Raw genomic sequence first — 13,100 nt, forward strand, 5'->3', positions numbered from 1 at the left:
AACTCCTCCTAGAGTTAAGGTGGCTGGTATGTTGCAATCAGTTTGGTGACATAGTGGGTGCACAGTCGTCTGCCCTTCACCGGGAATTTTGAATTCGACAGGCTGTTTAATAGTGAGTCAATGGAGAGCTGTTAGTACAGGAGAGGTATGATCCGTACTCTTCAGTCCCAGAATGAGTGGGTTCACATTCACTCCAGCTTGGTTAGCCCTCATAGATACCATTACAGTGATCCAATGCGAGAAATTACTCCCGGAATTACATATTTGATCTGAAACATGTGAAAGAAACATGGTGGAAGGTTACACAGAGAATTAATAGGTTGTAGAAGGCATTCCTGGTCAATGTGCTGACCTGTAGGATTATGGACTGGCCCACGACCATTTCTTAATGCCAGTTCTCTTCCCTATATTTTTACACTGTGTGGATTATTTCAATTGTGAAGCGCTTCTTCTCAGAGTGCTCTACAAATAAGCATAGAAATACCATACAGTAAGAAAAAATAGGAACGACTGACTGTATGAGAAAGAGAGGCGTGGAAAGGGCAGCCACATGGAAACAGAGGATGAGGAATACTAAGGCTATTAGAGGGAATGAGACAATTCCAATTACTTGGCTCGAGAACGCCTATATGACTGTATTAAATATTCTCCCGGTGCATGCCAATAATCCGATTTTAGAAGCAAAACTCTGCAGTTGTTTTTTTGTTACTTCTATTGTAAGATGATCAACGACCAAGAAACATTCACATTCACTCAGGTAAAAAACTTTAGACTGAAGTAATATTAAATATCAGTCAAATTATTTCTTCTCTAATATTTCTTGAGACTATATCTGCCTTGAGCCTACAGTCTAAGAAGATTTACAGTAAAGAAATATTTACTAAGTTTCAAATTATTGTCACTGGGAATCTTTTCATCTTATTGTAAGCCACTTGCCATCTTTTCGGAGAAATATAGAGTGCCTTCTTACGATAAGTGCTGTTTCTATACCAGGTCAAATTGATTGTTAGATCTGAACCACAGAAAGTCAGCAAAATCTATTTTCTAAATTTCCTCATATTTAAGTAGTAAATATCTCACAAAATATAGTTATATCACTGAGTATAGAATCAGTAAAATAGTGCTAAAGTGCATTAGCACAATTTTGCACCAGAGTCAACTTTACATTAACATGGTCCAGGTTGGATCGTCTCTTGGACAAGCATGATATTGGCATGATGACAGTGGTGATGGGCTACCAACCCCATGGGGGTGGGGTGGGGTGGGAAGGCATTTCAGCAATTTAATGTATTGACAAGTAAAAAGGTGTCTTGTGCTATTTTACTTTTGATTTCCTATTATAGATGATTTCTCTTTAAAATCTAAATAGGGGAGAGGGGGATAGGTCAAGCTTCATACCCCTCTTTGAAAAGTGTGTATACTGTTCATTTTTACTTCTGTCTATTATTATTTGGTTGTTTTGATTCATTCGTTCATATTTTTCATTATTAATGCAATTATCTTAATTTTTTTTATTTATTTTGTTCTTAGCTTGTCAATGTTTCTTTCCATATTGCAGGAGCAAACACTGGCCTCAATAGCCTTAATATTATGCTGTAAATTGTAATAAAATAAATCACTTGATCTTCTTTTCTCAACATGTCTATCTTTCAAAATATATTTTCTATTTTAGCTAACAAATTAAACAACACAAAGGTTGGGTATTGCTCAACATTATCCCCACATTATCCCAAAATTATTTTGAGGGTTATTTCAGTTCATCTGTCTAATACCAGCTAGGGTAAGGGGCACTTGGATGGTTACAGGTGAACAGGTGTACGGGCTGCATGTGTCAGACTTGGCGCAGAGAAGACTCTGCAGGGTTAGAGATTGACCTGGGATATGCTTTATAATATTTGTGAGGTTTACTGCTTTGTTTAAAGTGACACTGTTTTAAACACATAGGGAGAAATCTGCCTTAGAGTACAGCTTTGCTTCCCATAGGGCTACAAAGTCCCATGAGGTATGATACTGGGGTGGAAAGTGTGCACCCAGTTCAAATGCACAGGTCCCAAGATCATGCATGTACACTGTATGTGTTGTTTAGAATTGTCATATTTCCCTGACTCAGCTTAGGATCAGAGCCCAGGCCTTTTGTTACCCTGCTGGGCAAAATGAATTACTCTGCTCCTCAGCAGGGAGAACAAAGGCCTCCCCGCACAAAAGGAGTAATTAACAGTGCTCACCTCAGCTCCTGAGGAGGAAGGGATGGGGAAGAAAATCTTCATCTGTTAATAAGATGTTACATTATACCAGGGCTGGAGACCAGCCCAGGCCCATTGAATATTCGAGGAAGCCAAGAGAACTGGAGCCAACACAGGCGGGGGCTCCTCCATGAACTTTCTGTGGGAAAGGCCCTGACATGTAGTCAGCAAGGAGTGGAGATGAGGCTCCCAGAGATGTGACCACTGTGTTCTGGACGGTGCCATCTTGTACTGACCCGGCTTGCTGTGCAGGAGGGTTGGGAGAGGGGTGGAGAGGTGATGTGGCACCATAGGCTTGGCCATGAGTGCCTGGCCTCTTGAACCTTCCACCCCATTTAAAAACTCTTGCACAATGGGAGAAAGGGCTTTTTTTGCTGTGGTTTTTACTGGAACTGGATGGTACGTACCCTAACGTACTAAGAGCTTTGCACCCTTTTGGCCCCCAGGACCATAGGCTCTCTCCCAGGGCCAGGGAGGCTGGCCCTGTTACAGCCCTTGAGGACCAGTTGGGGCAAGATCTGGACATCTGCACCAGAGACCAAGAACAGGGGAAAATCTCTCACAAGGACCAAGTTAAACCTGCTCCCTGCAAGTTACGCAGTTTTGGAGGCCAGGAGGCATGCTGCAACTGCCCCTGGTGGCTACGGCTCGCCATCAGGAGTAAAATAAGCCCATGATCATCCAAACCAACCCAATGAACCTGAGTTATGGGCTTTTGAAGGTTGATGACCATTGACCTTTTCTGGGAAACGTAGTGCATGGAGCTCCACCGCAAGAGCAAAATTACCCCCAGGGTGGGGTCGACACAATGATCACCTTTCACTTTTACCCCGAGAGAGGCTGTGCGTCAGGTCCCCTCTCCAGCCTCACTCCTGCCTCAGGATGGCATGGGTACTGCCAATAAATTAAAGAAGTCTTGGGGTAGGCGGGGGACTGCAGAAGCTGCAGCTATCCTCCAGAAATAATATTTTTAAACTGACCCTATGTTTAGGAGGGGGGTGTCAAAGAAATTATGACCTCCCAGGATTTTCATAATTATTTTAAGCACTCTCAAAGTTGGAGCTTAAACTCTACAACTGGGATTGCAGTGCATTCACGGGACTAGTTCTATGACTGCATTTTATGTGGTCTTTCGAGACATGACACATTTTATCTTATTCTCAAAGCTTTATTAACTTTATATGCTCACAGTGATTTTAATCGGTGCTAAAATGCTTTATTGACATTAATGGTTGCATTTAAACATGATAAAGGACTATAGTGAAAGGTTGCTGATTTTTAACAACTAGTTTGCATTTTAACAGTGGGGTAAAACGTTTGCTAAACCCAGTAGGCTTGTTTTATTTCAAGTGAATCCCCCTATGTTGTGATGTCGATCTGGTATAGGCTGGGGTGCTATGATTTTGAGGGTCAAGAACCTTACAGGTCATGTGTCATTGTACAATGTCATCTCTGCTACTTGAATCTACCTTACAAAGTTGTAGTATTTAGTAGTGGGTGTGCATGTAATAAATGTACTTTCCCTGATTTATGGAGTGGGGCAAAAATAATCCCTATTTATAGACAGGGTGATGCCTGTATTCCATCCAACTATTGGCCAATAAGCGTCATTACAGAAAATCTTTGCCAAACTATTTCTAGATAAACTCTTACAATGGGTAGAGGAAAGGCAAAGTTTCGTCCCAGGATTAGCACTTCTGACCAGGTCTCATTTTTAAACTGGAGACTATATGTTTCATTTGGCGACCTTAGAACAGCATTTGAACTGGTCCCTCAAGAGAAATTGTTGAGGGTCCTCGCTGATATGGGCGCCCTTAGGAACTTGATTCAACTTATCGAGAGATTGCATGATAAAATGTATGCCCAAGTACTGTGGGGCAGAAATGGAGAGCTGAAGGATTAAATCCCAATATTGAGAGGAGTACGCCAGGGGTGTATCCTCACCATAACTTGTACATTAATGATGTTGTGAAAGACTTTTTGGACTATAGGAACGACTCCTCCACATTAAGTGGTAGCAAGGTGCCTGTCTTACTCTTTGCGGATGATTCGCTCCTCATTTCCAAAACCCCTATGGGGCTCCAGATTTTGATCAATAGATTTGTGGGGGTGTTATTGTTCTAGAGGCCTTGAAATAAATGCTACAAAAATAAGTATATGGCCCTCAGAACTAGCTGTGCAAAGAATTGCATAGTCAAAGTTGGGAATGAACTGCTGGAAAGAGTTGATAGTTTTGACTACCTGGAGGTTAGGATCTCCTACAAATTTAAATGGGGACCCCAAATCACCAAAAGCATGCTGCTAGTCTAGCATAGTTCAAATGCTATCTTCCGCTTGCATAGAACGCAATCCCATTCAGTCACTCCTGCCTTAGACATTTACCGCACGAAGGCACAAAGTGCTACAGTCTACAGCGAAGAAGTATAGGGCTGTACCTATACCCACCAGCTTTCTATTGCAGAGAACTGTTTTGCTAGATCATTAGTTTCCGTCACAGTTAGCACCCCTCTAAACCAACTCTTTTTTTATTTGGCATGCATAGGATCTCTGTCTATGCCTCCTTGAAACCTTTAGTTTATTGGGTCTGTCTCTGGTCTACACCAGAGTTAAAAGTCTATAGAAACTCGCATGGTGAATTATTGAGAATGAATAACGCCAAATCAGTTTCCTGTTTAAAAGTTGTTTTTGAATGGTTTAAAAGATTTGGGCTATTAAGACTTGGGGGCAATTGTGCATCCCTTTCCAAAGTTGAAATCCGTGGTTTAAAATCCCGATACTGGGCATTCGTTTACAAGCAGTATGTTGTTAGTACCTCCAATGGGTCTTTAACTAACTTGTTCTTTGAGAGGAAGTCTGGTCCCTGTTTTGAACTCCTTCTGGACTGTATAGCTCCCCCTATCGCTAAAAGTCTGTTTGTACGCTTCCAGTTTGGCTGTCTTCCAATGAGATCTTTTACAAACAAATGGAGCAAAGACCCATCTACTAATCGGTGTCCAGCCTGCGGCTCTGTCTCTGAGGCGCTTGAACTCACTTTTGAACAGCCCATAGGATTATGAAGAGTGATACCTCATCTCCATTTGTGTTTGCCATTAGCCGGTTTCTGGCAAATGTTTGGTGTAAACGCCAAAGGTTTTTGTCCCTGAATGCCAACGAATAATGGGACAAATTGGAATATCCAATACCCACGCATTGCATTGATCTGATTGAAGAAGTTTTGTAATGGTTTTACTGGGATTATCACCAGGAACTTTCGAGTTCTTCCTTGTATTTTTGTACATTTTTAAGTTGGATACCTTTCTGATTTTATGTTGTTTTAATTCACTGTGTGTTATGCAACAGAGTCTCATACCCAGTCCCTTTATCTGCTGAGGCTAATGATGTGACTCAATCGCACAATTTATTATTGTGATGTTTTATACATTGATCTAATTATGTGACTCATGCATCTGTGTCTTGTACTTCTGCACTACCTGATGGCACTAATGATTTTATTTTATTATACAGTTGTGTGTAAATAAATGTATAAACTGTTTTAATGATGTGATTTATGCATTTGTGTTTTACTTTTGTATCACTTTGATGGTTTTGACAACTGAATAAAGTATCTTGATAGTGATGATGGAATGTACTTTTCCTTTTAAAAAGCAAAAGCACTGACTGGAAAATCATTTATTGAGTGTTATTGTTGTGTGCCAGTGAATGTTGATTTCTATCCCACACCACCTCCCCTGAGTAGGCCTTGGACTGCTCTGCTTCGCTACTCTGGGAGAGTCAAGCTCTACAATGGGGTTCTTGGTTCCCAATAAGGGAAATCGTGGCCCTATTGCTCGTGCGGCCCTCACATCCTTCACAAATAAGAACCCAATAACCTACACATCCCTACAAAATGCACAATAAAGATGAACATTCTTTAAACAAAATGTACCCAGAGAGGCCCAGGCAGCCGCACAGGCTCCTATTTTTCTACAAATCAGTCATCATGCTCATTTATGGACATCTTCCTTCTTGGAATATAAACCACCTTAGCATTTTTTTTATCCTTTTAGCTATCTGTGCTTTAGCTCTTTCAAGGAAGGACATCCAATACAATTTTACTAATATGCTCATCAAAATTATTAACTCCAACAGTGCAAGAACCCAAAGTCTGTAATCAACCTCAGGGACCTAAATGCCATATTCCAGCCAGAGAAGATTGGCCATCGCAATGGACTTGCCTTCATTTTCATGAAAGACAGTCAAACACGGAGCATTTTTGTGTACCACAAGAACGGAGAGGTAAAATAATTTCTTCATATTTTTCTTGGTTGCATATATAAATGTATATTGAATTCTTTATTGCTGAATGCCCTGAAGCGCTGATTGTAACAACAGGGGATTCTGGCGACAAAGCTAGAACTGGACGAACCAAAGGCTTAAGGAATTCTCATCACCAATTTCCACAAATGCCTTGTATGCAGTGCTTGATTTATGCCTGCGAATGCAATTGGTGGGCACCCCCACTGATTTATAGGAACCAGGATTTATTTTTCATTATCCTTTGAACCAGAGCGAGAGTAAGAAATGCAGGAAAGAAAGTAGGGAGAAGAATCTGATGGGAAAATAGTGACAAAGAGAACTTGGTGAGGTGGTACCAAGACCAAGCAGCCCTGGTATGTGACAGCCCCAGCATTAGACACTTTGGGACAGGGCACTTGTTTTTTCACAAATGAGGCGCTTCATACCTTATTCGTTCTCCTCCCATTAAATTTCCATGAACAGCAGAAGCTTCTCTGGCATGAGAAACCGAGCTACTGTGTTGACATTTCCATCTCCTGTTTATTCAATAACACCCCGTTAAAAAATTAAATATGTATGTTCTATGCAAGCGGACACATTACGCACCCTACTACAATAGTACTCAATAAGGAAATATGCAGTTGAGACAGATATTTCAGACCATACCTCATGTCCTCTCTTCACTCCCAGTTGTTATCTAGTATTCTCATGCACCATGTTTATTTTCTTGTCTTCTGCAGGACATTGTTGATTGGTTCAACTGCATTAGAGCAGCAAGACTAAGGTACCTTAAGAAATCGTTCCCTGATACTCCAGAGTCTGAGGTGAGTAAAGATCAAATCATTAGTAATGTAGGGTGGAATATCACTTCATAGATTTCAAACAATACTGTTTTACTGTAGAAATTAAATTAACAATTTGAATGTATTGGTGGAGATTCAATTACCTTGTCTTGTGTTCCTTTTGTTCTGAAAATGTTAGTTTGCGTTAAGACCATCCTCAAGCATGTCTTATAAGTTGCTTATCTGATTAAATAACTACCAAATAATGCCATTTATTTTCAAGGAAGATGTTGCCCCTCTTTGTCATGATCAAATCTCAACCTCTAAGTTTGAGTATCCGCACTGTATTGTATTATATTGCATTTTACTGTATATACATATATATATGTGTGTGTGTGTGTGTGTATACATATATATATATAATATATAGACCGGAGTGGATGCTCAGATCCTCTGGCACCGGACTGGTAGTCGTTCCCAAAATTCATAAAGCTCGAATGGGGGGCAGATCTTTCAGGCTTCTTGCAGCCAAGAGCTGGAATATGCTTCCGATGGAGCTGCGCCTCGAACCTTCTGAGGCCAAGTTCCGCAGAGCTCTAAAAACTCACCTCTTACGCTCAGTACTGATGTAACCTCCCTGTTCTGGCCACTTCATACTTCTCACTCAGCGCGGGGACACGCCTGGGCGCGTAACCATGCGCTTTTACAAAATTCCATAATAATATATATCCCAGTGGCAGTCGCCAGTGGATATTTATCGTTAGGACCCTGTGTTTCCATAGGTCATGCATGTGGTTGGCCGCAGGGCTTGGTCACAGGCTAGGTCCTGCAGCCAGCCCTATTCCACGCATGGCCTTTGGCAGGGGTTGGATTTACATATGGTAATAACATATTACTTTACGTTAAAATAAACCTAGAAATTCACTCAAAAAACGAAAGTTTAAAGTAACGTTATGGTTAGGTGAAATGTTCAGTAACAACGCAATGTTTTAAACCACATAAATCCACCAGTTATAGTTATAGTTATCTCAAGTAACTATAACTCGCGTCCTAAGATGACTATAACGTACGCCCTTGTCATGCACAGCTAATTATCCCACATATTACATCACTCATGACATCTTCTGTGACATCATTGCTAATACCACTGCAACATTTACAATGAAATTGTTGATGAGGAAACTGTTCATGGCTATAACTGGTGAATGTCTATTGTTTTTAGACTTTAAAACATTATGTTGTTACTGAACATTTCATCTAACTATAATGTTACTTTAACCTTTGGTTATTTCAGCTACTCCATATACATTAACTTATCTTGCAGTTCATGCTTATGGCAAGGCTGTGAAGCACTGAGATTTGAATCTTGTTCCTGGATGCCATTCGTATAACATGGTAGAAAGCGTGCTGGTTGTAGTTAGGAATGTAAGGTGAATGTCAGGGGAGGTGCAGGAAACATAGCATTTTATTTTCAAGAAAACACTGTGCTATCAGGCCAATGCTTTCACTTAGCAGTGATGTGTGGTAGCTATGAAACACGCGTTGTGTGCATACTATGCTAGTCTCCTGAATCGTGGTATTCTCTCTGGTTAAATGGACTAATTTGTAAGAGTCAATGCATATATGGTGCATTCTGCAATGGAAATAGTCTCAGTCTAATAACATTGAACTATTTAAAAAACTAGAAGTAAATGTGCTTTCGGTTAGTTTTCTCTAAATTCTGTAATTGGGGTCAGTTGGCAGTTACCATGGCTTATATTGTTATTCTAGAATGCAGGCTTTGTAATACTGGTGCATGGCTTGCTCAGTTGCTTTGAACTATAAATAATTGAACATTGCTCAATTGTTCTCCAATAGCTAATAGTGAAGATCACAAGGAACTACGTGAAAGAAGGTTACATGGAGAAAACCGGGCCAACGGTAAGTTTTATCTGTTAATCCTAAATCCTTCATCTATTTAGTCTTCAGGTGGAGCATGATATCCTCAGAATAATCAACGTTGGCCCTAGCTCTTCTGATGGGAAATCATTTGCATCTGGCGTGCACACCTTAGCCCCCAGGAATACCATTGTTTGGGCAGTGGATGGGCAATACTTGTCATATTTGTGAATGGAATTACATTCTCTGGCCCAGGACGTGGTTTGTGGCAAATGGTCACTTTCTAACAAATGCTCTATCTTGAATCTAGTGGAGCAATTGAGGCAGTGATAAAGGGAATCCCACTTTGAAATCTGGCATCAATGTTTCATGGTGTCCAGGAAGTCAAGAAGTGTATAGACCATGGAAGACAGCAGGTCTTAGAGTGGGCAGTCCTCCTAAAGATGGCGTCAGTACTAGTACCTTTGCCTGCAGCCCTTATTGTATTACTCCGGTATTTAGTTGTGTAGTAGTAAGGAATCTCTGGGTTTGTTCTTATCTTTACTGAAATGTGCCACTTTTTTCCATACTCCCCATCCTATAGGCTGGAAGGGAGTTTGTTCAGTCTTTTGGCATATAAAAGGGATGTAAATCTTTAAAAGCTAAATGGGCAGTGTCAAATGCAGTAAAGGAATGGTAGATGTCATGGGTTGATCCCATGGTGCATGACACATTTCAATTGGAGTTTGCTTTATTCTCGAAGAGGGGATCATCAACAGTGGTTCTCTCATCAGCCATCTAGATTTGGAGGTGGTTTCCATGAGTTTTGTCATCGATGCCGAGTCACCGTTGAGGGGGTAGACGTCCTATGCTTGATCGATGACAAAAGTAGTGTAATTGGCAATGATTTCTTTGATGATGAGTAAACTATCAATGATGCAATCATTGCTGACAGCATTCTGGACATAGAAGTGGAGATGGAGGGTGCAGTTATCAACAGTCAAAGAGGCGGATGGATGATTTTTACTTTGATTATGTCAAAAATAATCAAAGGTCGTTGACAATTTTTTAGAAGGCATACCTGGAGTTTGCAGCATTGAGTGAACCTCAGAGCATTTTGCCACTGGAAAGAGCACATTCTTTAACTAAGGCTGAATGATCTCCGAAAACTTCACCCTTTTTTCCCCAGATGTTCCCAGCTCCACATCCTTCTTTTTCTTGTTCCATGAGGAAGGTTGTAGAGGTGCAGTGTGTGCTGACTCCTTGTCTCAGTATTGGGTGCCTTTAAGGTTGAAGATTACACCCCCCCCATCCCTTTGATTGAGGTACAGGCACTAAATGCACTATAATTAGAGTCATCTCCAGAGGTCGGGCCTCACAGATTTGACCAGGCTTAAAGAGTGATTTGTTTTGCCAGTCATTTCTGACATAGTGAAAAAGAATAAAAATGAAGAAAGCTGAAGGGACAACTTTACTTAGCATGCAATATCCAGAGTAAACTGCAAAGGGCGGCCTCTGAGCCCTGTATGTGTGAGAGGAGAGAGACATGACAGAAAAAACAGCTCTAAAAATCAGTGGCGGCTGAGAAGTGTGGCGGACACATATGCATACTCATTTCCACCTGTCCATGAGTACACACACACACCCATCCATTTACAAGTACACGTACACTTGCTCACATATATGCATCCACAAGCACACACGTCCGCACATACACCCATACATTCACAAGCACACACGTCCGCACATACAACCATGCATATGGAAGCATACACATCTGCACATAGACCCATACATTTACAAACACACACATCCACACATACATTCCCAAGCACACACACACGAATGCACATTAGCGCATGTAAAATGCCTGGCTCCCTGATATTATGAGTGTCTGTCAAGTTGGACTTTGCTCAGCTTGACAGACACTCATCAGGCTTTGAAAAAGGGTGGGCGTGCCCATAATGATGGCCGCCACTGCTAAAGTTGAAAGAAACGTTTCACAAAGTTATTTATCTAAAGCTTAGCCTGTTGAAAGTCTTTTCAACCGTTCTGAAAGAAATGTTGTATAGATTTTCTTCTGGAGATACACAGCTATGGAGGATTCCTATTGACCAGCTTCAGAACATCCGACCTATGGGCGGCTTTAATGGGCGTGGAGCGCAGTTCCTCCTCACCTCATTGATTCTCTGCCATGTCTTTTAATGAGGTCGATTTTCCATGCGCACTACTATTTAAATGAGTGCATTCTGTCACTGATGGTTTAACATTTCCTGAAGAGATTTCAAGCCTGCCAATGGGGAACATTTCAAGCCTGTGAATCTATGAAAGATCCAATGCTGGGCAACTCCACCTGTCGCCATCCTGCAAATGTGGCAGGAGAATGCAAAAGAGGAGATTATTATCAATTATTAGTGAAAGTCCTGATACAGTCCTCCTCTAATTTGGCCCTCTGTGTCCTAGGCCAAAATATGGAAGTTTCTTGAATCCAAGCATGGAATGAGCAATGAGCAACACAGTTTTGCCTTTTTGCACAGGTATCTGGGTTATCTAGCACACCTTTCAACATGTATATCATTGTAATCTGATAAACGTCTAATTCAGTGCAAAGCACTCTTGTGAAATGTGAGAGATGAGGTTACGGTTTTGTAAATGTGTGCTTTCTGACTCTGGCATAAACAATTAGTTGCAAAGACTGTGAATTAGTAACTAACAGATAGCTAGGACATTGTTATGCCAGTGTTTGGATGGATGAATATAAAAAGGCAGCATTGATAGGATAGTCGCTTCTGATTATCATTGGAATTTAAGCATTTATATAAATAGTGACAGGTAGAGAGGGGAATTAAAAGGTTCTGACTTCTCATTAAGTATGTTTGTTACCCTTCATCGCTTGCCCTGCACCCTTTCGAATCAACAGCTGTTGAATAGTTAGAAACGGTGACATGACACTGTCAGATTATGACCAGGCCAGAAACTGAAAGTTGTGAACTCAGCGACTATAAATCTTCAGGTGACACTAATAAATACTGACTCATTCTTTGTCATACATATGTTTAAAATGCCATCTAGTGTAACACTAGTTGCTAGCCACAATTGGATGTAGTATTTTCGGAAAAGAACAATTTACATCATTTTTATTACCAAAGAAGGCCCATGCAGTCTGACAAGTCTACTTGTACCATATACGATTAGCTTTCATTTGTAGGTTGAACTTATTAGACAGCGTGCACTCGGTTTGCTGAAAGACTTATTGTGGTGTACCAGGAATATAGAAGAGCTTGGAGCCCGCCCATTGCATGCCATTGGTTGGCTTCCCTTGCCACTCTTATTTACCTGCTTCTTATTGGTGTCCCAGCTTGGCAATCTTCTGTCTGTCCATCCCATGGATCATTGCACCTTTACAATCTCTTTTATTGGCTGCCTCTCTGCTTATACTTTTTTCTTTTGTGTTAAGCACTTCATGACAGTGTGTGTGTTTTCTGAACCATCATCCTCGTGAAGATACCTCCCCTGCACTCTATATTACTCTCAATCACAACTTCTTCCCATCCCCCACCCTCTTGCGCTAGCCTGTGTGCTTCTCCCAATTGCATCCTCCCACCAACGCCCTCCGTATTACTTTACCCCAACTTCCGTTTTGTTCCCACCTAGCTCCCGCCCTACCAGTTTAGCATTCGCGTCCAATCCACCCCTCCTCAGTTGCTTTCAAGTCCCCTCCTATGTTGCTTCCACATTCCATCACTCTCCAATGTGGCTTCCACATTCCGTTCAGCATCCCACATGTTCCTTCCGCTCCCCCGCATACCGACTTCAGAAGAAAGAAAGATTTTATGCATTTTATTTTCTTGTTAGCTGCCTATTGAACGCAGATCGATAACTAACAAGCATGTTGGAGACTTTGAGCTATTGGCACTGTGAATGCCCACAGCTTAAATTCTCG

The 13,100-nt window shown here is 41.2% G+C and overlaps 1 protein-coding gene across 4 annotated transcripts in view; it reads left to right on the forward strand.

Annotated features, from left to right (window-relative positions):
- ADAP2 (ArfGAP with dual PH domains 2) overlaps nt 1-13,100 on the forward strand; it is a 184,050-nt gene that overhangs the window by 139,021 nt on the left and 31,929 nt on the right. For all 4 annotated transcript variants that reach the window (XM_085617208.1, XM_085617207.1, XM_085617210.1 and 1 more), the window contains 3 exons: nt 6,372-6,518; nt 7,259-7,342; nt 9,158-9,220. In XM_085617208.1, the coding sequence (XP_085473334.1) occupies nt 6,372-6,518; nt 7,259-7,342; nt 9,158-9,220 (294 nt within the window). The remainder of the gene's footprint in view (nt 1-6,371; nt 6,519-7,258; nt 7,343-9,157; nt 9,221-13,100) is intronic.

Source organism: Triturus cristatus, chromosome 7 (genome assembly GCF_964204655.1).
Source record: "Triturus cristatus chromosome 7, aTriCri1.1, whole genome shotgun sequence".
NCBI classification, from domain to species: Eukaryota; Metazoa; Chordata; class Amphibia; order Caudata; family Salamandridae; genus Triturus; species Triturus cristatus.